This window comes from Chaetodon auriga, chromosome 3, assembly GCF_051107435.1.
Source record: "Chaetodon auriga isolate fChaAug3 chromosome 3, fChaAug3.hap1, whole genome shotgun sequence".
Lineage (NCBI taxonomy): Eukaryota > Metazoa > Chordata > Actinopteri > Chaetodontiformes > Chaetodontidae > Chaetodon > Chaetodon auriga.
In genome coordinates, this window is record NC_135076.1 from 14,690,963 (window position 1) to 14,716,930 (window position 25,968).

Genomic DNA, 25,968 nt, shown 5'->3' on the forward strand with positions numbered 1-25,968 from the left:
AACACAAAAACATGTTGATTACTATTATTTCCTGTTAGATATAGTATTGATAAGGCTATGAATAGAATGTTTTAACTTATATAAGGTAATATCAACGCCAGTATAATACAAATACCCCAATTCACACAGTTCAAAGCTTAAATTTCCAGAATCAGATAAATATTTTTCTACTTCACTATGTAAAACAGGTGGCACAAAGCAAAGCGGCAGCAGGAATCAGTTTAGACGGATGGGATGACCTTGACCTCTCTGAGTCGGGGTCATCTCCATGGTTACCTGTGGCAGCTCTGACAGGGGTTTTGGGGGAGTCCATGCTGTCGCGATGGATGGACTTGGGGCGGCCCCGCCTCTGCTTGGCCCCACCGGCTGATCGAGGTTTAATGACGGTGTCCATGTCCTCCATCAGCTTTAGCTGCTTCCTTCTGAGATATTCCTGCTTGATGAACTCCCTCCTGGCCTTGTCCTCCTCCTTCCTGATGCGCTCTTCCTCTGCTTTTAGTCTGAACAGACAACAGAGGGGTGAGAGGTCGTCAGTGCAGAGAAACACTGTTAGAGTTTTCTGTTCAGAAAAGGTGATTATACGCTGCACAAAATACATAGTGTTCACTAAATTCATAAATATAGCGAAATATAGCGGCTGTTTCTGGTTAGGGAGATGCCCACTTTGTTTTGAAGCATAAAAGACAAATATAAAGGTATCATTTCAAGCGACCTTTAGAATATTTGTCCAGTAATTCTAATGGTGAATATTAATTTAATAACAGTGTTTGTGAATAAATTAACATTTGCCAGACTAAAGTAAAGAGCGCTGCTGTCCTACACCTGTGCGCTCTGGGAATGTGTAATGACTTATTTTCCAGATGTGCCAACGCACCGAGCTTCCTCCTTCTTCTGCTCCAGCTCAGCCTCCTGCTGCATCTTCTTCTGCTGGCTCTCCTTCTCCCTCCTCATCCTCTTCTCCAACAGGGCAGCCCTCTTCTGAGCCATGTTCCCCTCAGCCTTTCCGTCAGCCTGAGTCACGAAGGAAACAGAGTCAGTCGCCTCACACTGTCTGAGGTAAATGAAAATCCAGGAACATTCAGCGAATGTCATTCATCAGTGTTTTGTAGCCGCTGATCATTGAGCAAAGTTGACCTTTTACTGTTGTGACACAGATCAAGAGGCAGAGGCATACTGAGTGTTATTTTTGTGTGATACTATTTACACCTTTCTATTCATCTACTCTGATATAATGAATGAGATGATCCAGAACCTGAGCTGTTGATGTGAAAGGTCAGCTCTCCTTTGTGTGATTAAATGAGACAGTAAATAGGCTGGCAGAGGCGACAATGAAGAGGATTTTTTTTCTGGGCCAGAAAGGCTACATTCCTCTGTGTTCTACATAAGCTACTTTTATTATACAATTCTATACTATTATTCTGTTTCTATCCACATTCATTATGAGACAGCAAGACACCTTAAAAAATCTTATTTCTGAGTATGTTACAGATATTTATCCACATGTCACTGCAGTTATGATAACTTGAATGAAACCTCAAGTATAACAAGAGAGCAGGAGACTATTGAAAATGTGGTTTGCCAAATGGCAGAGGTCATTATACACAATCAGAATGTATTGCTATAAATGGTGCTTTTACAGCACCACAACAATAACAAATTCAGTTTGAATTTTCTTCCACCAGGCTGCTAATTTCTGTACAAACTGGTTTCATTTAGAGTTTTCTTTCATGTGAGCATCCTTTGCTCATCCATCTGCATCCGCCCCTCACTATCTATTCAACCCCTCTCCAACCCCGCATTTCCACAGCTGTGCCTGAATTATTCACAACAGCCCCAGTTTTATGACCTACATCGAGGCCCAGACTACAGCTCGCAAGCTATCTTCCAGAGGGGAAGAGGATGCTGTACTCATGTTTCCTGAACCATTCATCATCTCATGTTAGGAACAAAAATGGCTGCCCCAGGTTCAAATGCAACCACTGTTTTCTCAAGAACTGAGCCACTGCATTTCAAGACTTCCAGAGGTGCCACGTGGTTGTGACCTCGACACTGCATGCTGTGATTTTAATGATGTATGTTTCTTTGTTCTGATGTGTCTTTATGACTGATGCTTGTTGACACTGTACTTCAGTCCCAGTGCAGGGTCCCAAACACATTTCCCATTGGGGACAAATACAGTACATCTTATCTTATGGCATCTAAAGAAATACAAAATCTTGTTGAACTCTTCTGATTATGACCAGAGAAAGTGCTAAAAAATATAGACACAGGTCAGATGAATGATACTGAAAATGAGTGAAGGAGCTCTTGTTTTTCTTTGCGTAATACGGTGACAGTTCTTTGAATCAACAGCCTACCTTGAAGAAAAAACCACGACATATCTTCTGTTCGTAATCAGAGCTTTCCTCATTGACCTGCTGCACCTCCAAAGCATCATCCAGTGTCAGATCATCCCGTGACTTCACGACTGACAGAGGAACCTCGATCAAGCTGCTCTTGACTTGACCTGAGGCTTCTGGCTGGGGAGGAATCTCTGTAGGTGTCACCATGAAGGTCTCGACCACAGGGTGGGCAAGAACCTCGGGAAATGACGACGCTACGGTAGGTTTGAGATCCGCAACCGACTTCTGAACTTTCTGGTTATCTGTTTCCATGTCAGCTGTTTTCGACTGGCTGTTTTGTTCTGTTTCCTGGGTATGGCATTCAAATTTTTGCTCTCTTTTGTTCTTCAGGTTGGGGGAACTGGGGGGCGAGTTGGCTACACATATACTGGCAAGCTCCCTCTCTGGGGAAAGGATTGACTCCATCTCCTTGTTTTTATCTCCATCTGAGGCTACTGTCGCTAGATTGGCAGGTTCTGGTTTCTCCCCCATGTAAACAAAGGAACTTGCCAAAGGCTGACAGGGAGAAAATCGCCGTAGTCTGGGGATGCTGTCGACAGACTGCGGGGCAGTTAGGACTCGATTGTAGGGGGCCAGTTTTAGCTCGCTGGGCCGAGCGGTGCGAGGATTACGTGAGTGGAAGGAGGCTGACTTGCGTTTGATGCTGGTTGGAGAGCGGTGGGTGGAACGAGGTGAGTCGGCAGGAGAAGAGGGTCCTGAGGATCGAGTGACAGCTCCGGCTCGACTGTGTTTTTGTGGTGATGGGTTTGTATGTGGAGGAGGGATGACCCAGGCCTGCTGATGCTGTTGCTCCCTCATGGCCATGATCACTTCCTGCTGCTGAGCCAGTCGCTGCATCTCAGTCTGAAGGAAGGCTAATGAATGGTTGAGTTTCTCGATAGAACGCGTGTACTCGGTGAGATCTACCTCGGTTAGCTGAGCGTGACTTTGCCCGCCCTCCTCTCCTGCACCAGGTGACTTCGTCCAACAGGAACCTGTGATGCTTTGCTCTGCCCCATCAGGTGTGTCTGCCTTGCTCCTCCCAAATTTGACAATGGGACTTGTGCTTACTACTTTGCCTTCTCCCTCGATTTTTGCTCCTTCCTCTCCAGTGGCCCCATCTCCTTTTCTCTTGACCACATTGAGAAATGCTGAGTGACCCATCTTTTGCCGATGCCTCGTAAAAGCAGCCTCCACTTTCTTCTTCTGAGCTTCGATGGCTTTGCGTTTTTCCTCCAGCCTCATCCTCAACTGTACCATCTCTGTAGCCATGACCTGAGCGGGGTCGTTGGGTGGAAGCTGTACAGGTGTGGATGATGCTTGAGCAGTGCAGGTTGGTGTGGTTTGGTGATGGATGGGGCTGTGCTCAGGGGTGGGGGCCCAGGACACAGACAATGGGAGGCCAAACTCAGAACCCTCAGGAGTGGTCTTGAGGGAGCTGCTGCTGCATCTCCCTGAGTCTGGCGCTGACGGATTGTGCTTCTTCAACTTCTGTTCGGCAAAGCTGGTCATCTTCACTCCTGAGGGAGACTTGCTCTGACTGCTCGGGCAGGGGCTTGGTGTGTCCATATCCAGGTCCATGTTCACAGAGCAGTCTTTCAGGGAGGAATCCTCATCCAGCATGTCTTCTGTTCGGATGTGAATGCCAGTGTCCACCTCGGTGGTGTCTGTGGTGCTTAGAGGCCCTTTGGAGTCCAACTCTGACACTGGCTCCAGTCCACCAACACCGGCCCCGTGGCCCTGACTGTGCAGAAAGAACCCATTGTTGATCCCCTCCAGTGGGGGCCTACTTGGGCTGTGGATAATGTGGAGGGCTTCCTCCATGGAGGGAGTTGTTGCCATAACACTTCCATGTCCGTTGGGGTATGCGCGCCTGATGGTCTCCATACCAGCCAGGCTGTCTGGGCAGCCCTCCTCCTCAATGCCAACACTCTGACCATTCACTGGCTGGAAGGAGAGGTTACGCCTCATTCCACGGGGCAGGTGTTGGACCTTGAAGCCAGATCCATCGTCAGTGCTGACGGACCTGACCATGCCACGTGTGGAGGAGAGAGGGCCAGGGGCGCAGTCGTCTTTATCGAAGGGGATGTCAAAAGACACTCCATAGGGCCCAGACCTTACCAGAAAAACAATAAAGAAACTATCATTAAAACTTCAGATTCACTTTTCACTTTCTTTTTTTTTTCACTTCACTTTTTTGTACTCCAAAGAAATTGTAAAAGATTATTTGAGGAAAGTCTGCTTTGGCAGCATCACAACATGCTTTTCTTAATCCCCGTGGGATAATTAATTCTCTTTGGGATTGGATGTTTTTAATGAGCAGCACACGAACAAGACTGCGGTATTACAAACCTTTTCTCTTTGGGCCAAGTGCCGAGGTTGCCATCGACAAAGGACATTGAGGTTGACCTCTTGATCTCTCCTGGATGACGTAAGTAAGCAAATTTAGAGTCAAAACAGAGGATGTGAGTCATACCTAATACTACAATTTTGGGAATAAATAAATAAAGAATGATGAATAAATAAATCACCTGAGTTTCGAGGTTGGGGTCGGAGGGGCAAACTGAAGAATGAAAGAGAGAAAATGTTATATCTGAGATGTGATAACATAATGTTATACATTAAAATTTATATTTTCATTATCTCTTTTAGCTTTAATTTGTCCAGATAAGGATTTTGCTGTTCAAGCTGATCTGATCTGGATTATCAGTCCCATACATTCACACCTGTAAACTGCCCACCAAACGCTGTATGGAAGTGAAAAACCTTGCTCACGCACTTTTTTAAGTACTCATGAAATGCACATATCACACTGAATACCATGATTTGGACTAGCGTACCTGGGTCTTTCAGGACTTGGGGGTCTCTCCATGAAGCTCCTCTTGGTTGCCTTGGAGATGGGGATGGCCGGGACATTCTTCAACAAGGACAAGGGCTCTGAGGTGACACAACAGAGACAAAATGACCAAACAGTGCTTTTACAACAGATAGCGACACTACAGTGTACTTCAATTTCACCATAATTACTTTGCTTTATGCACGTTTCAGATAAAATACACCTCCTGGTACCTTTACAACTACCATTGCCTCCGGCACCGAATTCAAGACTTGCCTGTGCCTTCGTTTTCCAGCATTCTTGGTTTCACAAAAGACGGCTTGACCACCTCAAACCACCAGAACAGCTCTGCCATGAACACCAGGTAGTTATTCTGTGGAAACATTCAAAAGGGGAAAGATTAAAAAGAGCACAGCGATGCTTCAAAGAGAAACATGATTGTTACAGTGAGCAAATTCTGTGTCCTGCTGTCACTTCATCCAGAACACCACCTGCCATACAACTGCACTGTACCAAGTTCTCCAGCAGGCGTCTCTGTTAACCCTTACAGAGAACCTGAGGCGATGAATATTACTGGTATCTTCCAGTCTGCATATAAATAATTCACTAATCTTACTCCATTTCACAGAGTATCCTCTTAAGAGAAAGACGCTTCATAGTTGAACCTAAAGAGGAGTGATTTACAAGGAGATCTACAGTCATCTTCCTTTTCAGCAAGGAATTTCAAAAATGAGTCTCATTTAAGTGAAATTAAGAAACGGCTTTCCTCACTCATTAAGAGTGCGACTTCTGACACTGTAAGAACTTATGTTAGTGTAACCAACATCATGGCTTTTCACATGCTTGACGAGCTAATCTTCCACTTACATAATAATGTCAATGGTACCTGTGTAGTGAACAGGAGTGATTAAGGTATTAACCTGATTTGTAAAATGGAGGTCAGCTATTTTTTTCTGTTCTCAATCACCAGCATGCAATTCAACCTGAATTAGATCGGGTAATAAATGTAGGAGGGATCTTTGACACTGCTGCATCGGACCATGTCCACGTCTGAATCAGGTCAACATACAGTGGGAGGTCAAACTGCTTGAGGACACTGCAAAAATATCCTTCTTATAAAGTCATTTCACTCAGTGTTACGTTTTCCAAAATCCATTTTTTCCCTTTTCCACAAAGGATAAATGTGTCGAATAACAAATGCATCTGTTAGAGCTGCACTGTGTAACAGAGGTAAAACATATAACCTTCTCAAAACACCACATGGTCCAACCAGTCAGGCTGAAATTCATCCATTCAGTCTCATATTCAGTCCAGACACTGCATTTTTAACAAGTCAAGATTTGCGCTATCATGAGTGAAGTAAAAACTTTTTAAACACATTTTAAACACAGTCATCCCCTCGAAACAAAGGAAAGAATAAGTCAAACTCCTCTGATGAAAAACAAGTTATTTTGCATTGTGAACTCAACGCAGACAGATTTTTGCCACGTTTGCGTATTTCAAGCATCAATATTTAATAAATGATGTTTTTTTAAAGCGAGCATGCTGGCACTCACATGTGCGCACACATACATATGCAAAATGAGTGCAGTGAGGCAGGGACGACCTTGAGGAAACAAGCCCCCTCCCCGCCCTCAGTCCGTGGTCTCCAGACAAAGACAATGCTGCATGGCTCAGCTCTAAAGATACCTGATTCACCTCATCAGCAACATTTTGCTCTGCCAAGCACACACTAGCGAACTCACATACCTCACACATACACCCCTTAAGCCCCCCGACTGCAGCCCAAAAGCACAACAGGAGGGGCAGAGGCAATTAACACCAGTAGCAGCGGTTCCCCTGGGCTGTTACGGCAGCATTTTACATTTTTTTTTCCCTTTTAACCTCACAAAATAAAATGTAGAGCTGCAAACGTGTGAAAATGTGTGTTGCTGTGAGTCTAGGTGTGACAATCTGTACTGCACATAGCTACCAAATTAAAGCAGAGAAATCATCTTTACATACACACTGAACATTTGCTTACTCTAGTTTTTTATCAATCAGTCAAAATGGTCATGTGTTGCCCTTTTTACAACTCTGACACTGAATAGCTCTTTTCTACAGAACCACAGATAAATACAAAGTGCTGGTTACCTTTAGGTGTGTTCAGCATGTGGAGCATTCCTCAATGGGTTAAGACGAACAGAAGAAGAAAGAGCCAAAAGGAAAGAAAAAAAGAAAGAAAGAAACAGAGAGAGACAAAGATCTCCTGTTGTCCGCTCAGCCGGGATTGGTGGCACAAAGCCCAACCCGACTTCTCTCTTCCCATCTGTCCTTCTGACTACCACTGACACACCAGGTGTGAGTGTTATCGCTTAATACCACCAGTCAGCAGTCACACGCACTCACACAGATCCCCAAACACCAACCACCGCACCACCACTCCGCCGACCTCCCCACTGGCTTGCATTACTCCCTCTGCCAGGTCTGCAGCGTTGCCAGATCTGTTTGTTTGGAGATTTGAGTGTGTGTCACTCTCAGGATGAAAACAGGGACCTGATTGGTGATTACTAGAAGAGAGCACGGGGTTGAGGGAGGTGGGGGTGGACGGAGCTAATCCACTCTACAGGGATGGGCACAAACAGCCCGCCCTGCATGTACCACACATGCACACATTCACACATGGCCCGTGCAACATTAAAATGCCCTGGCAGTGTCTCAGGTTAGCATGCATATAAATGCACACGGCAGGTCACACGTACACAAATTACACGATCTAACTCAGCAGAACACTTGGCCTGGACGCACACTGAGCATCCACTGGGCATTAATGTCAACAATCACTGGGCCGGAGGGTTGATTAAAGGATCTAGGTCCTGCAGCCAGACAGACAGATTCACCCCAATCTGGAAAACCCACTCTCTTGATTTACCGCCAAGTTTATCAGGCTGCCCTGAGCTGCCCGCAGAAAACCCTGAGACTGGCTAAAAGGAGAAAACAAAATCTGAAGAAGAATCCACCTCCTGCATAGACACAAAGACACCAACGCTTCCACTTTAGAACGTGAAAACCGATGAAAGGATACCATGACACTGAAAAGAACAATATTTACCTGAACGTCACATCATCCTTGCACTCTTTACCTGATGCTGGTCAAGGACCTGAGACTTAACCTAGTGAAACACTCAGTCTGTGTTTAATGCAGTTAAAAACTCACCTCCTTCATTGCTGATTTTAAATGATGAGAAATGATCAACGGACTTAAAGTCGTCTTAAATTCCAGAAAGTGTGTTAATTGCCTCAGGGCAACCTCAGCATGTCTGCTACAAACCTTTTAAAGAAGAAGCAAATGCTGGCAAAAGACCAAGGCTGGGGAGCACTATTTCTCCTTCTTGGATCCACAGATGGTAATTTAGATGTGTGTAAATTAATTAAATGAAGAGCCAGTAAATGGGACTTTTCTGACGTGATTTACTAGCCTGGTGTCCATTAGGGGAGAATGGTCCTCAGTAATGTGTGTCTTCTATGGCTTTGGGGGTTGGGTGCTGAAGACTGGTCTATTGTCTCTTATCCAGACCTACTGAATACAAAGTGGACTCAGCCAAACACACAAAATGTTGTGTTTTATGTCGACTTGCATCCCACATCTTGTGGTACCTTGAGAGGGGGGAGAACAGACCCTTAATTCTGGTGGTTTTATGCGCAGCACTCTGCACACTCAGCCACAAAGAGGCGAGAGGAATCTGACACGAGGATGTCACACAGACTGGTGTGTGTGCGTGTTTGTGTGTGCGTGTCCATGTATTACTCACGTTGTGGGGGCATAAATCTGTTACACAGTCACATTGTGGGGTCTCACCTTACTTGTGGGGAAAAAATGCAGGTCCCCGTAGTGTAAATAATTAAATTTTTGGGTGAAGACTGAGGTTAAGGTGATGGTAAGTCTAAAGGAAATGAATGTAAGTCTATGTAATGTGCGTCTGTGTGTGCTCGCATGAAGACACTCACTCAGCTGCACATGCAGAGCGATGTCTTTGGATGACTGATAATATCTCATCTCACTCACACCAGCTACAGTCCAACCGCCATGTTTGACCTGGACTGAGGTGTCTCATTTAATACTTATGTGTCACCTTTCTCTCACATGTAACAGCTTATCTAGTAAACTGAGTATTTTTGGTTTTTGGTTGGATAAAACAAGACAATTCAATACGTAATCTTCTGTTCCGGGACATTACAATTGCCACTTTTCTGACAATTCATCGATGAATGAATCTGCAGATTAATCGATAATGAATCATTTTATTTGTTTCATCCATGTGGTTCAATCATAACAGAGAAACTGGTGTCTGTCTGGTTTTATGTTCTTTGTCCTAAATGGAATATTTAAATGTGAGTAGCGCAGAACACTTTGAGCTGATTGTGATATTTGTCATGGTGCGTTCAGGCGTCAGTGATGGGCACATTCACACACGTCATCCAGTCTCTTCCATGTCCTCTAACCGTCTCACTCTCACACTCGCGTCAGTGTCGCTCCTCCTCGTCTCTCCTCTCCTCTTTCCATTTTCTTCCACATCAACACCTCTCTCGCTCCCCCTCCCCGTTAAACGTCTCAGCTCAGTCTCCATAATAAGGTCTCCATTAGTATGACGGCCCACGCCGCGCAGCTACTGAGGGCGTGACTGCCTGGAAACTGGGTCAAGGTTACTCAATCGAACTGGTTCTGTGTGCAGTTCTGGCTGCACTGCTGCTCTCAGGCAATAACTCTGCCCTGCTGGGATTTTTTTTTTCATCCCTCGTGAAATCAGCATCAGCAAAATACTACTGGCTGGTTCACAAGACTCCATTATTTCCTTTTTGATGGCGCGTTAAGTCGTGTGAGCTTTGGGCTGCTGAGAGTGTGAGATGGATAATGTGAAAATGACTGTTTTTATAAGGTTTTATGCATATTACATACATATACATATATTATTAGTACAAATATCAATGCGGCTGCTACTTTTACTGAGCACCTGCACTGCTCTATTTTCACATCCAGGCTCCAGTACTCCACATCTCTGTGAAATTCTTCTACTTTTTCTCTTTCTTTTAGCTTCAGATGGAAGCACAGGATATGAAAAATCCATTTTTTTCTATATTGAAGGTTTATTCCAAGTCTTGTATCAGTGTCTAGAAAGTCCACGTAATCAATTCAACGACGACTATATTTGATTTAGTGTGGAAAAAATAGCCACTGCTGCACTGTAAACAGCATGTTTTTAAGTTTATGGTGACTTGAAAGTTGATGTTTAGTCCCTTTGGACAGTCCACTGATGTTTGTCCTTTCAGCGACCTGCGTGCGCTCTGTGCTGAGAACAACAGTTCTCTGTCAGAGGACATGCTGAGGCAAAGTCAATGTCAGCCAGAGACATCAACTTTTTTTTTCCACTGCTTATGCAGCTCTCAGGCAAAACACAGTGAGATGGACACATCAGGGCCAAGCACAGAGCGCACTGACGCAAAGTTAGACCAGACCGGCAGCTGTCTCGGCAGTAGCCGTCCTGCCTTTTGTGTGGCAGAGTGGTGGGAGTTGCTATTTTGTGATGTTGTGGGAAGTGTGGACTCCAGTCGCCATTGTGGCTATTTGATGAAAAGGTTCTCTGCACAGACAAAAAACACATGAACACACAACTAGAACAATATGTTTTAGAGCCAATGCAGACCTTTTACAGAGAGAAAATATCAGCCGTGCACTCCGATGCAATGCATAAACGTAGCATGTGTTTCTCAAAATTATGACCTTGTTTCCCATAAATCCTGCAGTGCAACACTGGTTTTGTGGCCCTGACCAAATGAAAAAGCATGAAGCTGAAACTACATGAAGAGCAGAACCAGAAAAAGGGGGTATACTACTTAAGATTACTCTCTCTGTGAACAACATGCCGCCACCTTCGGCTATTTTTTACCAGACTTTTTGTTGAGAGAAAGAAAATGACGGATTGAGAAAGGTCAGAAAATGAAGAAAATTTGTCACAATGAAACGAAAAAAGGAAGAAAGAGAATGAGAGGCAGAAGGTTAGAGAATGTAATTACGAGAGAAAAGGAAGAGGATTAATAGAGAAAGACGAGGAAAGAGCGTGTGAGGAGGGAACGAGGAAACAAATGCAGACATGTTGGGACGGCGGGGCGAGTGCAGCTCTCCAGGCTTGTGGTTGGTGGAGATAGTTTGGACTGAATGGTTTTTCCACGGCATGACTCACCACACTGGCTTACAGAGCTGCTCGTTTCTCCTGTTTCATTGAGCCTTTCTCACTGGACACCGCACCATATGGCTTTCTAATCTGTTTAGTCCAAAAACTCATGAATGAATTAACACATACAGGACTTGTATCGGTTCATGGGAACGACCGTTAGCTTCAGTGTAACCCGACTGCCTGATTCGTCCGTTGTGCCATTACTCTCCGCGGCTTTTAAAAGAGAACCACCGCTTCTTTGGATTTTATGTTAACAGCCGTTTCACATTTTTTCAGATGGTGGCTTTTTTCCTCTGTTGGCATTTCCTCTTTCTGTTGGCACATTTTAAAGGGTACGCTTCAAGAAGTCAGTAGTTCAGCAGTTTATATTCTGACAGATGCGTCTCCAAGACTGTAATGGCTATTACACACTAACTGTAAAAGCAATTTCAGAGTGGAGAATCAGTTTGCAGAGAGGAGCTTTGGACACTGACCAAACCGGATCGGTATCACAACACAAGCGTCTCCCATTTTAAACACACTCCAGAGATTTCTGTTCTGTAACAATGTCGCACATTTCAGACTAGAAAGAAGTTGAACTGAAACTTTAAAATCAGCCTCGAGCTCAATTTACCCGACCAAAACCAAGCTGCTTCTCAGAAACGCACGCTCTCATCAAGCAAATTTCAAGACGTATACCGTGTTTGAGCAGTACCTTGATGGTGGAGGAGGCGTAGAGCATGTCCTCCAGGCTGAAGTGGCAGCAGCTGTTCAGGTTGTCTTTGCAGAAGTCCTGTAGGAGCTGTAGGTTGTACAGCCGATCGGCCAGCGTCATGTTTTCCTTCAGACAGACATCTGAGAGGGGAGAGGGAGCCATCGGGTGTCAGTGTCACAGCGGCGTCAGTGTGAGTGTGAGGACTGAAGAAGTTCTGGTTATTAACACAGTGGTTCTAGGTTTGAGAGCAGAGATGACTGCAGTGTGTTGACTGACCAATCATGACATGAATATCATCAACCTGTGGGCGGAGCTATGTGTTAATAGATTTAGTGTTGAGTGATTGATCTTTTGTCCCGGTGATGCATTCAGTTCACACAGCTTGTGTGTGTGGATATGCATTCTTTATGTGTGTGTGTGTGTGTGTGTGTGTGTGTGTGTGTGTGTGTGTGTTTGTTGGGCGCACTATCAACACACTTCATCAGCAATGTGATGTGACTATGTTGCATCTTTGTTGGTTGGTGACTGACCTTTGATCTTTGAATAAGGAGGCGACAAAGGACACAAATCTGTCCCTAAACACTGTAACTACAGGCTTTTCAGAATAAAAGCTCACATCTTTTCAGTTTTGTGTGAGGAATAAAAACAAGTAATATGTGTCAAAAGACAGAATTTGCTTCTTCTGGTTTGAAAATGAGCATTATTTTTTTAGCATGTAGTTGAAATGTGCTCTGAAAACAGATGTTTACCACTTCAGCTTCAACAGGCAGAAACAGCTTAATGATCAACAGAGCTCTTAAACTCCTGCTGATAAATTACGGTCACCTTGTGCTCCGATGCAGGACCTGCAGACGCCCTGCCCCAAACCAACACACACACACTAACCTCAGCTCACACTAACTGTAAGCTCCTTACCGTCCATCTGCAGCAGCTGAGGGCAGTAGAAGTGCAGCAGAGCACAGAGGGCCGAGCCGTCCGTGCTGTCTTTCAGCAGGTTGTCCACTGGGGGGATCCAGGGAACCGACTGGGTTGAGGCCTGCTCCTTCCTGTAGCGAGCCTGCATTACATAAAGCACATACCTATAAATCAGAGACCGCTGTGCAAAATTACCCTGCATGCATCCACAGTTCATATCGGGCCAGACGTCTTTTTAAATAATGAATCACAACTACAAATTAGTCCTGTATAATTGCGCTACCATCACAACAGCTGTATATCTATTCTCCTTTTAAAACAGCAAAATTTTGGAACACATCAAGGCTTTATTAGTATGAAGACACTGAATGGTTCTGGAGCCTTCCAGCATGTGCAGTAAAATGTTCTGACTGTTGAAAAGACACAGCTGTAGTGAGCCCACTGAGAGGGAACAAACCCCGCTACGGTAAATATCAGCGCTGCACAAGTACAGCGGAGGCGGCTCACTGATTATCTTTGCAGATGTTATAATCCTTGTTAGCCCTAGTGGTATAATACCAAATAATAACTCTCTACATGAGGTGTTGCAAATAGAAAAGTGTCAAACTTTCAGTTTTTATGTGGCATGAATATACAAACGACTTTCCATTAAAACACACACAATGTTTGAGGTGAAAAGAGACAACGTTACTGAAAACTGGCACAGGGAAATAATTTCATGCCACATGCTCCCAGACATCCCATCTTTGAAATGAAATTGTAATAAAATTAATCTTTTTTTCATTATATTTGGCTAATCCCTCGGGAACTCTTCAGTGACTCCCCAAGGGTGTCTAGTTCCACCGACAGGAACCTTTCTATTAGCAAGTACAATTAAGTATGTTAGAGAATCTGAGTTCAAATCCACTAAAGTCTGCATGGCAGGGATTTCAATAAACACAACCTTATGTCAAACAGAGACTGCAGAGATTAAAGAAGAACTGATTTATACTGTAACTCACACTCTACTGCTTTATCTTAATGGCAAATAATTTGAGATGCATTTTCAGAATTTCTTTCTGTACAGTAAATCATGCGGATATGGAACAAGGGGACACAGGAGGGGAGAGAAAAGCTGTGCTAATGTTACAGTGAAGTCACAGGTTGGCACACATGTAAGATAAGATGATGGCAATCAAGACACAGAGGTAAGGGGGAGTGGAGGCGGTCACTGTGGAAACACAGATGAAAGAGCGAAGCACTGATTAGTTCACTTACAGGCACAAGCTTCATGTACCACTTGGTTGGAGACTGCAGCAGCACGGCAAAGGAAAAAAAGACAAACAACAACAAAGACATACCTGTTAGTGAGATTAGTTAGTAATGCGATTAGTAATAAAAGGAAAGACATGACAGCTGTGAGATCAAACGAAGGGAACCTCTGTGTTATTGAGAGCGCGAGAGAAAAGCAGCCCACACAATCCAAATAACCCTGAAATTGAGTTTGGTGTAATGTGTTGAGTTTTGAGTGTGGATCTTAGGCTTTTTGCTGCTCATATATTGGAAGAGTTAGAGTTTATCTGTGGCCAGACTGAATACAGGTGAAAACATTTAGAGATTTTGGGCTATTTTGCTTCAATAACATGAATTCTTTCAGACTAGTTGGAAGAAAACGTCCTAAATGCACATTTAGGTGTTTATTTTAGTTCATATTTCTGTGAATTCGCACATACTTAATAATCCATCATTATTTAACCAAAACAAAAAGAAACTATTTCTCTTAATGTGATTAAACTGGGGAAGTTTCATAGTACTTTTACCTTATTCAGCTGTAGTGTCTTAGCTTTTGTCTGACAGTGAACGGACTTTTACAACACATATCTCTGAAGGCTGTTTCAGAAGGCAGAAATCTCCACTTCAGTGATCCTTAAATACACCGAACTGTCCAGTTTTATTCCCCTCTATATTCTTAAAGTTTTTACAGAGGGGTTTGTTCATATATCATTCAATAGCCTGACTCATTTATTCCTAAAAACAAGGCAAAAATGGATTTTTTTGTGGCTGTCGACAGTATTTTCTGACTGATGGAGTGACAAAGAGAGATATCCAAAATTCCCTCTGAATAAACCTTTGACTCTTATCTGTCAACAAAATGAAACAAGAATTTTGGCTCCGGCTTCATCCAGTGTTCAGGAAATGTATGCAAATCAGAATAAGAACAGTGGTCCCTGAATGCAACACGATGTCACGTCTATACATCACGGCGATCAGGGATAGCAGGTGTCTGTGTGACTTGGCCTTCATGGTGGACATGAAGCACCTCTCAGAGCTGAACCTCAAGCTGCAGCAGCTTCTCAGCTCTCTGCTTTCAAATGTAAAACCGTTTGAAGTGAAATTAAAACTGCAGCAAGAGCAACCGGAAAGAGGAAACACTCCATTTTCCTGCTCTGCAAGAACAAAAGCTGCTGTGACATCTGAACATGCTGCTGAGTGTGAAAACTCCTTCAGACACTTGATGAGAGGTTTCAGGACATCAAAAGTAAACAACAAGCGGTTGATGTTCGTGAGAACAACATGAAGTCACTGAGCTGCAAAGCAATAACCTACATGCAGCCAAACTGTGAGCTATCCACTGACAATGTAAGCTGATTCCAAAAGAGGAGAGGCTTGCCTCAGTTAACAGCTAATTCCCACATTACCTTGAGGCATCAAAGAACCAAGCGTGAGTGCCACTCAATGGCTGGCAAGTGCTCAACTTCAAAGGCGAGCCCCGACTCAGGAGAGAATACAGCTGCTTTGTTCTGAAAGCCCCAAAATAAATAACAAAGACGGCAGGAGGACGAGACCATCAGCTGTAGCTTTCTTGGGTTTTCCTAATTCGATTAATATCGCAGCTCTCTGAATAGTGATAGAGTCGCCAAGAGTAAGAGTTTAATGGCACCAGATGAGCACCCATGATGTAATGATGTAATGAAGTAATATACAATATATTAGTTAATCAGCTGTGTGTATTCGTCAGTGAACTGATCTGCCAAAGGCTGGAAATCACCTTAATGAGCAGGGACAGGTCAGATCAGAGTGGACTGCAGAAACACGTCACATCTGTGTATTTCTCTCAGCAGTGTGTAACTTGAGTGATCCTGTGTGTATCATCTGCTCTGCGTCTTTCATCACTGTGCTGTGTATGTGCTCAATCAGATATGTTTCATCACTTATCTTGTCCTAATTACACACATGGTGTAATTACATCTGGACTTTTGCAAATACGATTGTTCTGATACACGTCTTTCAAAACAGGACTTGACACCGTCGGCTGTAGCCTGCTGAATGCCTGTGATGCTGTGAGGGGTGTGTGTCGGCAGAGAGGCAGACAGAGAAGGAAACTCTGCTCTGGCTTCAGCTCTCCAGGCCAAGCGGCTAAAAAGCTGATCTCTCCAAAACATGACCACACAAAGTCGACGCAGACTTAAAGGCCAAGCTGAACATTTGGTTGACGGGAGGGAAACGGAGCGGGGGGGGGGGATCAGGCTTTGGGTTCTGATCATTTCTCTGGCTGCCATTGAAATTCTGCCTCTATAGATCCAGTATAAACAGAAATACATGCTCCAAAGAAGCAGATTCAAACATTACTATAAGAATTATACATACCGTGTACTGATACATTGTTTTTAATCTTTTCCTTCCATGTCCATCATGTTTATTGTATCATCTATGACATATGGTATCTGGACACACTTGCAATACATTAGGTTAGTCAAACTGAATGCACAGCTCCAAACCCTGCTGCCCCACATAGAGAGTAAGACGGTGGAGATGAAGACTGTCTGCATCTAAAGAGATGATCTAAGACTGTGGGCTAAGCAGGGTCAAACAGAGTCCAAAGCCTGGTACAACCACCAATCAAACCCCTGGGGAGAAGCAAGGTCCTCATCCATCATCTCCTCAATGAAGAGCACGCACACACACACACACACACACACACACACACACACACACACACACACACACACACACACACACACATACTTGGCTCGTGTATACACACACACACTCCATCCATCTTCACTTCAATCATCCTGCGACTCTCCCTCTTCCCAACAAAGTTCATCCTCTGAAGCCAGACACGTCCGGTTGAGCTGCAGTTCAGCTTTTGCAACTTAAAAGGATTACTTGTCCCTTCTCTGTCCTGACGCTGCCTTTGCAGTCCCCCCCCCCCCCCCGCCTCCTACGCTCCACCCACCCTCACCCCTGGGTAGGTGCAGTACAGTAGGTTAAAATAAGAAAACACAGCTGCCCCGGTGAGCTCCACGGTGTTGTCCTGCGTCTGCCTGAGACAGAGGCTGCCTGCGTGACTCACACTGCAGTCACACTGCAAAGACAGGAGGAGGAGGGGAGGTGGGGAATGATGGAGGGAGGATAGATGGAGCTGCTAGACATCAGATTAAAAAATAGTGCTGCGCTCATTTTTGCTTATGCGAATTATACAAATGCTATTGCTAATTACTGCCAAATCCCTCATCTTGCTCTGATTGAGTGTTGTGGCTGAGACCCCAATGACTTCATCACTTTCTGGGCCAATCAACTAATGTTATCGCGAGGGAGGGGCTAATGAAGTGTTTTGCAGCAGACAAACACTTTGGACACTAATGCTTTGGCTTTGTTTGGTCTAAATGAAAAAGGGAATAAATAAGTGATTTTCTCTGACGCAGAGCAGTCGTAAGGAACACAGAACGCCAACATATGCTGTTATTTCTCCGAGACAATGCTGAGGCTGACTGTGGAGGCAGAGGAGGGACAGAGGGAGTACCAGGACACTGTGGTGATTTTATGGCCAGTCGGTAGAAATCATGCTCACACACAGCCTTTGTCTGCTGCAAGACCTTGAAGTATGATGCAAAAACTGTCCCACACAACATGCAGAGTGGGCCAAAACAACACAATACACTACAGGACAATGCACATTACGGTTCTTTCTGATATCCTTAATATGACCTGAAGCTTGAGGTGAGAAAGAGAAACAAACACAGACTGAAGCAGAGTCTGTTTGAGCAGCTGCAGGCAGACCTACTGACTGACAGACGTGTACTTTAACTCATCCACAAGCACAGAAATGCATCCTCCAATGACCGGAACAGTGTTGGCCATGAGCGAGAGAGAGATGGTTGTCACGAGGACACACACGCACGCAGACACACACACTCACCAGCCTGAGCTGCCCTGACCTTAGGGATGATGCTCCTGAAGGGCCAGCTCTCAGGCTTGAGGGCCAAACAAACGGATGTGTTAACACCCACATCACGAGCAAGTGTGGCTCCACATGTGAGACACTCAGTGACTGACAGGTTGACCACACCGCTGAAGTTTAGTCATTCATTTTTGGAAGCTTTAAAAAAAAACCAAATGTAATGATGAAATGATGATGCAACTTCACCAGTCAGAAGTGCGTGTGTGCGTGTTAATGAGGGATAGCTGAGGCATGCAGTGCTGTGTATGCACACTGACTGGTCAGATCAGCATCAGACAGTGCAAGTCTGCACAGCCCTGGGACTGGGATGGGAGACACACGCACACGCACACGCACACACACACACACACACACACACACACACACTACAGTGCTCCATTTCGATTCTCCGCAGGCGAAAACACATTGGAAGTCTCTAACTAACTAAAGTTCTCTAAAATGACTACAAAGCAGCATCAGTGACAGAGTTGAGTCACAGGGTGTCACCTGACATAACCTGTGACAGAGGGGAGAGGAGGGATGACCCCGGAGCGGGGGTGAGGAGGACGGGTTTAAACGAATGGAGAGTTTAGAGAGGTGGAGCAGAGGATCAAGGGCAGGGCAACACTGAAATGTAGAAAAAGAGACATTAATGAGAGAAGAAAGAGGAGACAGAGCTGTGATGAATCTGAGCTGAAATTTGTCTGGTATGCTCTGAGGGGGTTCATAACTTTCAGGGGTCCTTTGGAAACCACTCAAACTGCCCGTTGTAACTGATATGGAGGTGAGCAGCAGAATCAAAGCATAAAGGATGACGCTGGAGACATGAGCGCCCCCCCCTCCCCCAATCATCACTCTGCTGTGTCACTCTGACCCTCACTGCCAGATCATAATACCAAATGTAGCTTGACTGTGGTAGCTCACAGTGGAGTCATAAACACACTCATATTCTCTCTCTCTCTCTCTCTCTCACAAACACACACGCTAGAGTTGCAAAGGGTGTCAAACTTGTATTGCTATTGTTACATGACTCTCCACAACAAACACACCATGAAGGACTCCAGTAAGATCCATAAAGACATCAGTATCTCCTGCCTCTTTGCTGTACTGCTGTCAAATTACAGCACGAATGTACGATGTTTCAAACTGATTCTTCCACAAAAAAACTGAGGCTTTTAACTGAAATGGACAGATGCAGACTCAGACCAAGTTTAATCAAGCAGTAAACTGGCATTTAGGCTAAGTCAAACATTTCAATGCTCTGTGTGTGCAGCTGATTCACAGTGAAAACCTCCCAGTCACTGCTAATCTAATGAAAGCACAGGAGTTGTTTGAATTAGCCTGGAATGCTAACACATAGCTCTTTATGCTTATGGTCTATACAAGCATAACGCACAGTAAAATTGTATAATTATACCTTTGTTTTATGTCTTATTACCGCATTACAAAACATTCACAGCATGCATAACACACAGGCTTTTCCTCAGGCTCGCGCAGCCCGCACGCACTTGCACAGACACACGAGCGTGGACATGACTGTGAAATTTCTAAGTGGCGATAAATAGCTTTAATGTGGTATTTTGTGAGATTTAAAATCGATTTATGTCCACCAGTGAGTGAATACATTATTCAGCGGATAAGTGAATGATTTATTGCAAATGCAGAGTCAAACTACAAAATCCAGCCACAGATTAACCAGCTACTCAAATACATAATGCACACACAAATAAACAGACCCACACACACACGCACACACACACACGCCACAGCAGCCTGTCTTGCGGCATTAGAAATCACTGCTGATACTACAGTCAGTTATATAACAGATAGGGACCCCTGGCAGCACCCTGAACATGGGTGACCTCGCACTCTAATTAGACCAGAGAGCCCTGATCTGCTGGTTATGGCACAAATGAAGTGAGTGAAGCTCGTTCCAGTTGTCAGGGTAAATAAACTCATCATGATGTTGAAGATGCAGCCTGGCATTCTCTCTCTTTCTCATTTAACAAACGCAGTTCAGACATATGCGAGTGAGACTTTCTTCGATGGCAGCGAGGTCTTAAGGGCTTAAGAGCTGTCGAGGAAACTTGGACCCGGATATTACAGTGACGCCCGAGGTCTGGGACGAATATCTGTCCGTCAAAAGGAGAATGTTTGTGGTAAGCCCAGGATTTACACTCAGCTTGTTTGAGACTGTCTGTCACACTGGTGGCATCTGTAAGTTGATGTGCAGTTTCCAGGAAAGGAAAGGACACCCACCCGAGGACTCCCAGCAGGCTCGGCGCTCGGCGTCTCCCTCTTCCTCTGCTCCTGGGTCACGATGTCTTTCAGATACTCATTTACCTGAAAGAGAGAGAAAAACGGGGCTAAAACTCACTGAGGCGGCGGCAGCAACAGAATAAATGGACTGACAAAACCATGATGTTCAGGTCACTTTGCCCGACACAAAAAGTAATATTCTCACATTCAAAATCGAATTTGTTTAGTCACTTAAAATGTGAGGCTCCATGCTTCATCGTGTGAAAGCTGGATTTGAAATTTACACAGTAGAAAAATGTGGGACATTAGCATGTGGACAATAATGATGCATTTAGTTTAGTTTGCTAATAAATTATCTAATAATCACGAGTGCACAGTGACAATAGGAATCCTTTGTTTTTTCATTGTGCTTTTGTTACTGTCGCCTCCATAAAGGACCACAATACAAGTCTGCGTTCGAAGGATTTTCTGAATCAACTGAAATTTAAATTTAATCCACCTGAAGTCAAGCTGAGTGCAAGTTGAACTGATTTTAATCAAATCTAATCTCACTCAATCCTGCACTTTGGACAACTTGCAGCATGTCTCCTCAAGTTCATATGGATGACGGTAAAGCAGGAATCAGCTGGTGAGATGGTGAATTTTGGACCACTGGAACACTAACGGACTCCAACGGAGAGCCATATGTCCGATCAGTGGGACTCCATGACCACACCTGTTAGCTATTGTGTGTGTGTGTGTGTGTGTGTGTGTGTAGCCCAGAGTTGGCAGCAGCCCAGTGGTCCTTCTAGAAGAATGTAAACAGACTGGGCCCTGTAGCATTGTGCGGAGGAGCCAGAGCCGTTTGCACATGCAGGTCATGCAGCAACCATGTATCAATGTAAAAAGGCTGATTTACACAGTGCAGGTAGGTTCGGTGGGCATTAGGCCACATTTTCCAATGTAGGTCATAAAGGCAGTGAGAGGAGTAAAAAAAAAAAGGACAATCCCTCCTTTATTATACCCTGGAGGATGTTTTCTCGTGTGCTGTGAGTTCACCTGTACATGTCATATGGTATAACTTTAGGGCATGAGGATGAAGTGGTGTAAATAGTATTTAGGTCAGTGGTTTTGAGTGGAATATCTTGCAACCCCACTGTGCACTGTGGAATTTCAGAGGCCATGCTCTTTGAGCCCAGCTCTGGTGAAGTGACCCTGACTCAGTGTATGTGCAGTAACCTGTGTACAGTATGAGCAGCAGCCTGATACTGAACAAGGTGACTTACTTCAACTGTATGATATGGTACAAACCCAATGACCAGCAGCTAACAATATGCCCCTGCAGTCACAGTGTATCTGTCATATTAAAAAATATGTGGCTTTTCTTTTTGGCTGCAAAGGTGTGTGCTGGATTTCTAACACAAAACAAAATAAGAGCATCATTATGCGTTGGAAGCCAAAATCATAACTGCCGCTAAAATTTGTCTAACTGCCGCGCCCTAACAGGCAACGTGTACCATCACCCACCTTGTTGATCCAGGTGGTCACTGCGTCCTCTGTGTCGTAAGGCGCTTCCACCTCGGGGTCGCAGGATGAATAGTGACGGACGCAGGCCATCACCTTCTCCATGCTCACCGTCTCCACGGTGTACGCCATCATCAGAGTGTCGATCATGGCCAGGTGGGCGCTCTGGAAGAAACAGTGCAGAGAGAGATTAGAGGGTGCTAACGGCTAGCTTTGAGGCAGTGGGTGATGCTGTCATTGACTGCTGTTAGTTCCAGCAGATTGTATATTTAGCATCTTTTAGCCAAGCTGTCAGTCACTGGCGCTGCACAGCACAGTAAATGCATCAAGATAAGCCTACAGTCCTGTTATCACCAGCTTCAAAGGTCAAAGCTGTCCACAGGGGTCAACACCCTGGCCGAGTGTAAAATGGTCTATGATAGAAGAGTGACATACGAGACAATAACCCCAGCCTGGCACTGAAAAAAGTGAAGTAAACAAGTATCACAGCAACAGTATGATACTGTCAATGAGTAGGGACTCAGGCAGTGAAAGGGCAGTGATTCACAGGACCGGACCAGGCCTCCAGATCGTCCACTGTTAGGAGACTGTTAGCCTTTGAGAAGCCCGAATAAGACATCTTCCTGACAACATAGTCTAGTTAATAGAATTGGCATGCTTCATAAGCCGCTCTACTAATCACTATCACAGACTAGAGGGTTTTATTTTGAAAAACCACAAACATAAATCAGTTTTTGGATACATAATCATGATTAACTGGATGCCACCGTGAACATTTTTAACTAACTTACTGTGCGTTTCCTGCTTGTCATTAGGTAAGACCGCAGTTAACTGAGCTCTGCGGCATCAATCAGTAAGTAGAACATGTCAGATAATCTAAGACTCAAACTATTGTATTTGCAGCATGTTGCTGCAGGAGGACTCCTGCACTTTGGCTCCTCTCCCACAAGGAACTGCTTAGAAAAATCACATCTCAATCTCTTTTCTGACATTTAAAGGAAACAAAGGAAGGGAACGGGCGGAACAAAGAAAGGTGTGGTTACCAGTTCTATGCTGCAGTATGCAAATATGTTTACACAATCACGTTCACTATTTAGTATGTAAAGCTAATACAGCAGTGAGCGTATGAGGGCGTACTCCACACCTCCCCTTCAAAGGGCAGATACCTGTTTTTGGGTGAAAACTTCCTCAACTCTTACCCACGCACACGACTTCTGAACACGAAAGCAACACTTTTTGTTCAAGTGTGTGAATGCAAAAGGTTCATCCCTCCACAGGCCGACGGCTGAGACAAACAGGGTTCATTTAAATGGATGAAAACAACCTTTGTGTTCATTCATGCCGAAGATTATAGTTCTCATACTGCAGTGGAAAGTCACAGGGAGGAGGCTGTGGTGTTGGATCAGTGCACATGACTCTGACACCTGAGACAGGTGTTCACTCATCCCAACAGTCAACCACTGCTTCTTTTAACTACGACTCATCTTTTGTGACCGGGATCTTCCTTCCCTTCACAACCGCAGCCTGTTTCCTACATGCATAATTAGACTGGCTCAGAGGCGGGGCTAGTCCCTGTTGTACCAGTGTAAAATAGAACTGATGAGCTTCTGCTTGGACCCCTTCTGCTGCTTGCGGATCTAAATTCATATTTAGTTTTTAAGTTTATTTTTGAGGACTGATACCCAATTAGCCCATGCTAACTAGCTATGTTACATCATTAAACAGATGCTGCGTTACGAAGTTCAAAGTGGAACAGAATAATTTAGAATTAGCATAAAAACATTATTTTTCCAGACCAGAACAGACCAGTCCAGACGAACACAGCTCCTAAAACCCCTATAGTCAGGAAACAGTCCTATCAGCTCTGTACTCATGTTTACACACATACTGTTTACATGAACGTATTTAAAGCAAGACACTGTTTCGCTGCCTAAATGTGGGAAATTGTGGCTTTTCTGTCCATTTATCATGAAATAATCAGCAGGTTAATCAAGTCTTCATGGCACCCTGGTCATATGTGTATCTTACTTCTTGGCTCCTACCTTTAGCTCCCTATTAGTCTATACTGTCTTGTGTATCCACCACACACTACCCAGGAATCAAACCACCAAATATTTATACTTGGGTGGCAGCTTTTCCATGAGCTAACCCAATGAATCAAAGTTAAAGTTGAGTTCAAGTGACCACTCGAAGATCCGCTGCAATGCACCGGAGTCAAACATCACTTGAAGATTTTATGGTGGGAACGATGTTGAAGAGCTGTGCTGTCGCTCTGCTTGGCCGCTGTAAGTGCAGCTGCAGCTCTGAGAATACTTTGCTGTGTGACACTGCATTAGCTTAATGCTTAATTTCCACTATCTCTGATGAGGCAAGCCAGCAACAAACCAATCCCATTTAATAATACACTGCCAAGACGTCTCCTACTGGCCTTCATTTAGCCTGTCCAAACATTGTAAAGCATTAAACAACCAAATGCACACACATACACACAGAGCACGGTAACAAATCCGCTCTGTAGCCCCACAACAAATGATCAACTCCAGACAAGAGCAATTTTAAAAAGGCCAAGGGACCAGCGTCATTTCTCAAAGGCCTCTTTCCCCCTCCTGTTTCCTCCTCTCTGCTGAGCAATTTGAGGATATTGATTTGGATCTGTTGTGGTCTGATGAGATAAAATGACAACAAGGGGAGCTAACCGTATTTACTAGACCGCAGACCTGCAGTCTCTTACCATATTGAACGACAGCAGGCCAGTGTGTGGGGGGGGAGAGGTTAGCGTCGGACCACATGCTCGCTCCAGGATTCTGGTGTTTCTGGCGCTGGGATCATGAATACTTTATAACGCCACAAACATCTTTCTGCACTTAATCCAGATTTTTCTGACACAACACTTAAAGTGTGACACCCTCAGTTTCCTTCCCTCCATGCAAACTTCACTGGTTTAAAAAAATGTAATTAAATGGATGAAGAGAGCAGAGCAAAGATGATGGAGAGTGCTGCAGACGAAAGGAGGTACGTCTAATTATGCTCAGCTACATTTAATTACTAGAAATCCTGAAACAAAGTACAATTCAGAGCATCATTCATAAAAGCAAGTATTGTTTCAATTTTCTGTGTGAGGGTAAGAAGAGTGTCGCTCACTTGAGCCTGAGGGGCCGAAACTTCATCAGATTTGCCGTTTTCAGCCTCACAGAAGCATCACAGAGGTGCCAAAGAGCTCAAAAGGCATCTATGGATCAAACTAAAGGGTTTAATGAGTCTGACTCTTGAGATCAGAAAGGAAAAATGCTTGAGCTGCACCCAAGTTGCTGACTTGTACTTCAAAGTGACGACTCGCTGCAGAGATACTGCAACAGACAAGAGTTTCTGAAGGCTGATATTACTGCGTGTTAATTTTTAAACCCCAAACTTACTAAACTTGACATATTCAGCGTTTGAACCTTGGATTTTATGGCAGGGTAGAAAGTCCAAAGGCTAAAATGGCACTTGGGACACTGAAAGTGCTGCATACTAATAGCAGTAGTATACACAGCATCATATGATCAACACTGACTATACTAACATGAGCACTGCTATTCCACTACAATTCTCAACAAGACAAATGTGGAAAATGGCTTTTTAAAGGTCCTCTGCACTCAGCACTCAAGAGGCATATATAAATAGTAGTGTGCTGCAAGTGAATTAATTCTGAGTAAGAGCTGCTGTACTGTATAACACAGACATGGACAGTCGGTGACAGATCAGCTGACCGTGTGTAAATGTCAGAGGAGAGCTGGGAGGAAGAAGAACAGCTTCAGGAACTGCATGGATGCTGAGTGGTAGTTCGACGGAAGTAATGAGAGGAGGAAGGAAGGGAGGAAGAACAGGGAGCAGGGAGGAGGCCACAGAAAGGTTTAGCTTGCCTCATCAGTGCAGACCTGCCTGCCGTTTGATTGGCTGGTTCCTCCATGATGTCCCATGACGTC

General features: G+C 44.5%; 1 protein-coding gene across 7 annotated transcripts in view; it reads right to left on the minus strand.

Annotated features, from left to right (window-relative positions):
* Positions 1-25,968, minus strand: part of camsap2a (calmodulin regulated spectrin-associated protein family, member 2a) — a 48,012-nt gene that overhangs the window by 5,666 nt on the left and 16,378 nt on the right. For 4 of the 7 annotated variants that reach the window (XM_076725565.1, XM_076725542.1, XM_076725557.1 and 1 more), the window contains exons 3-14: positions 22,007-22,168; positions 20,501-20,584; positions 14,296-14,328; positions 13,039-13,180; positions 12,124-12,263; positions 5,494-5,590; positions 5,222-5,318; positions 4,913-4,944; positions 4,734-4,803; positions 2,358-4,497; positions 875-1,011; positions 277-500 (exon numbers count right to left, since the gene is read on the minus strand). In XM_076725565.1, coding sequence (XP_076581680.1) covers positions 277-500; positions 875-1,011; positions 2,358-4,497; positions 4,734-4,803; positions 4,913-4,944; positions 5,222-5,318; positions 5,494-5,590; positions 12,124-12,263; positions 13,039-13,180; positions 14,296-14,328; positions 20,501-20,584; positions 22,007-22,168 — 3,358 coding nt within the window. The remainder of the gene's footprint in view (positions 1-276; positions 501-874; positions 1,012-2,357; positions 4,498-4,733; positions 4,804-4,912; positions 4,945-5,221; positions 5,319-5,493; positions 5,591-12,123; positions 12,264-13,038; positions 13,181-14,295; positions 14,329-20,500; positions 20,585-22,006; positions 22,169-25,968) is intronic. The other 3 variants (XM_076725580.1, XM_076725573.1, XM_076725550.1) reach the window with 1 other exon arrangement.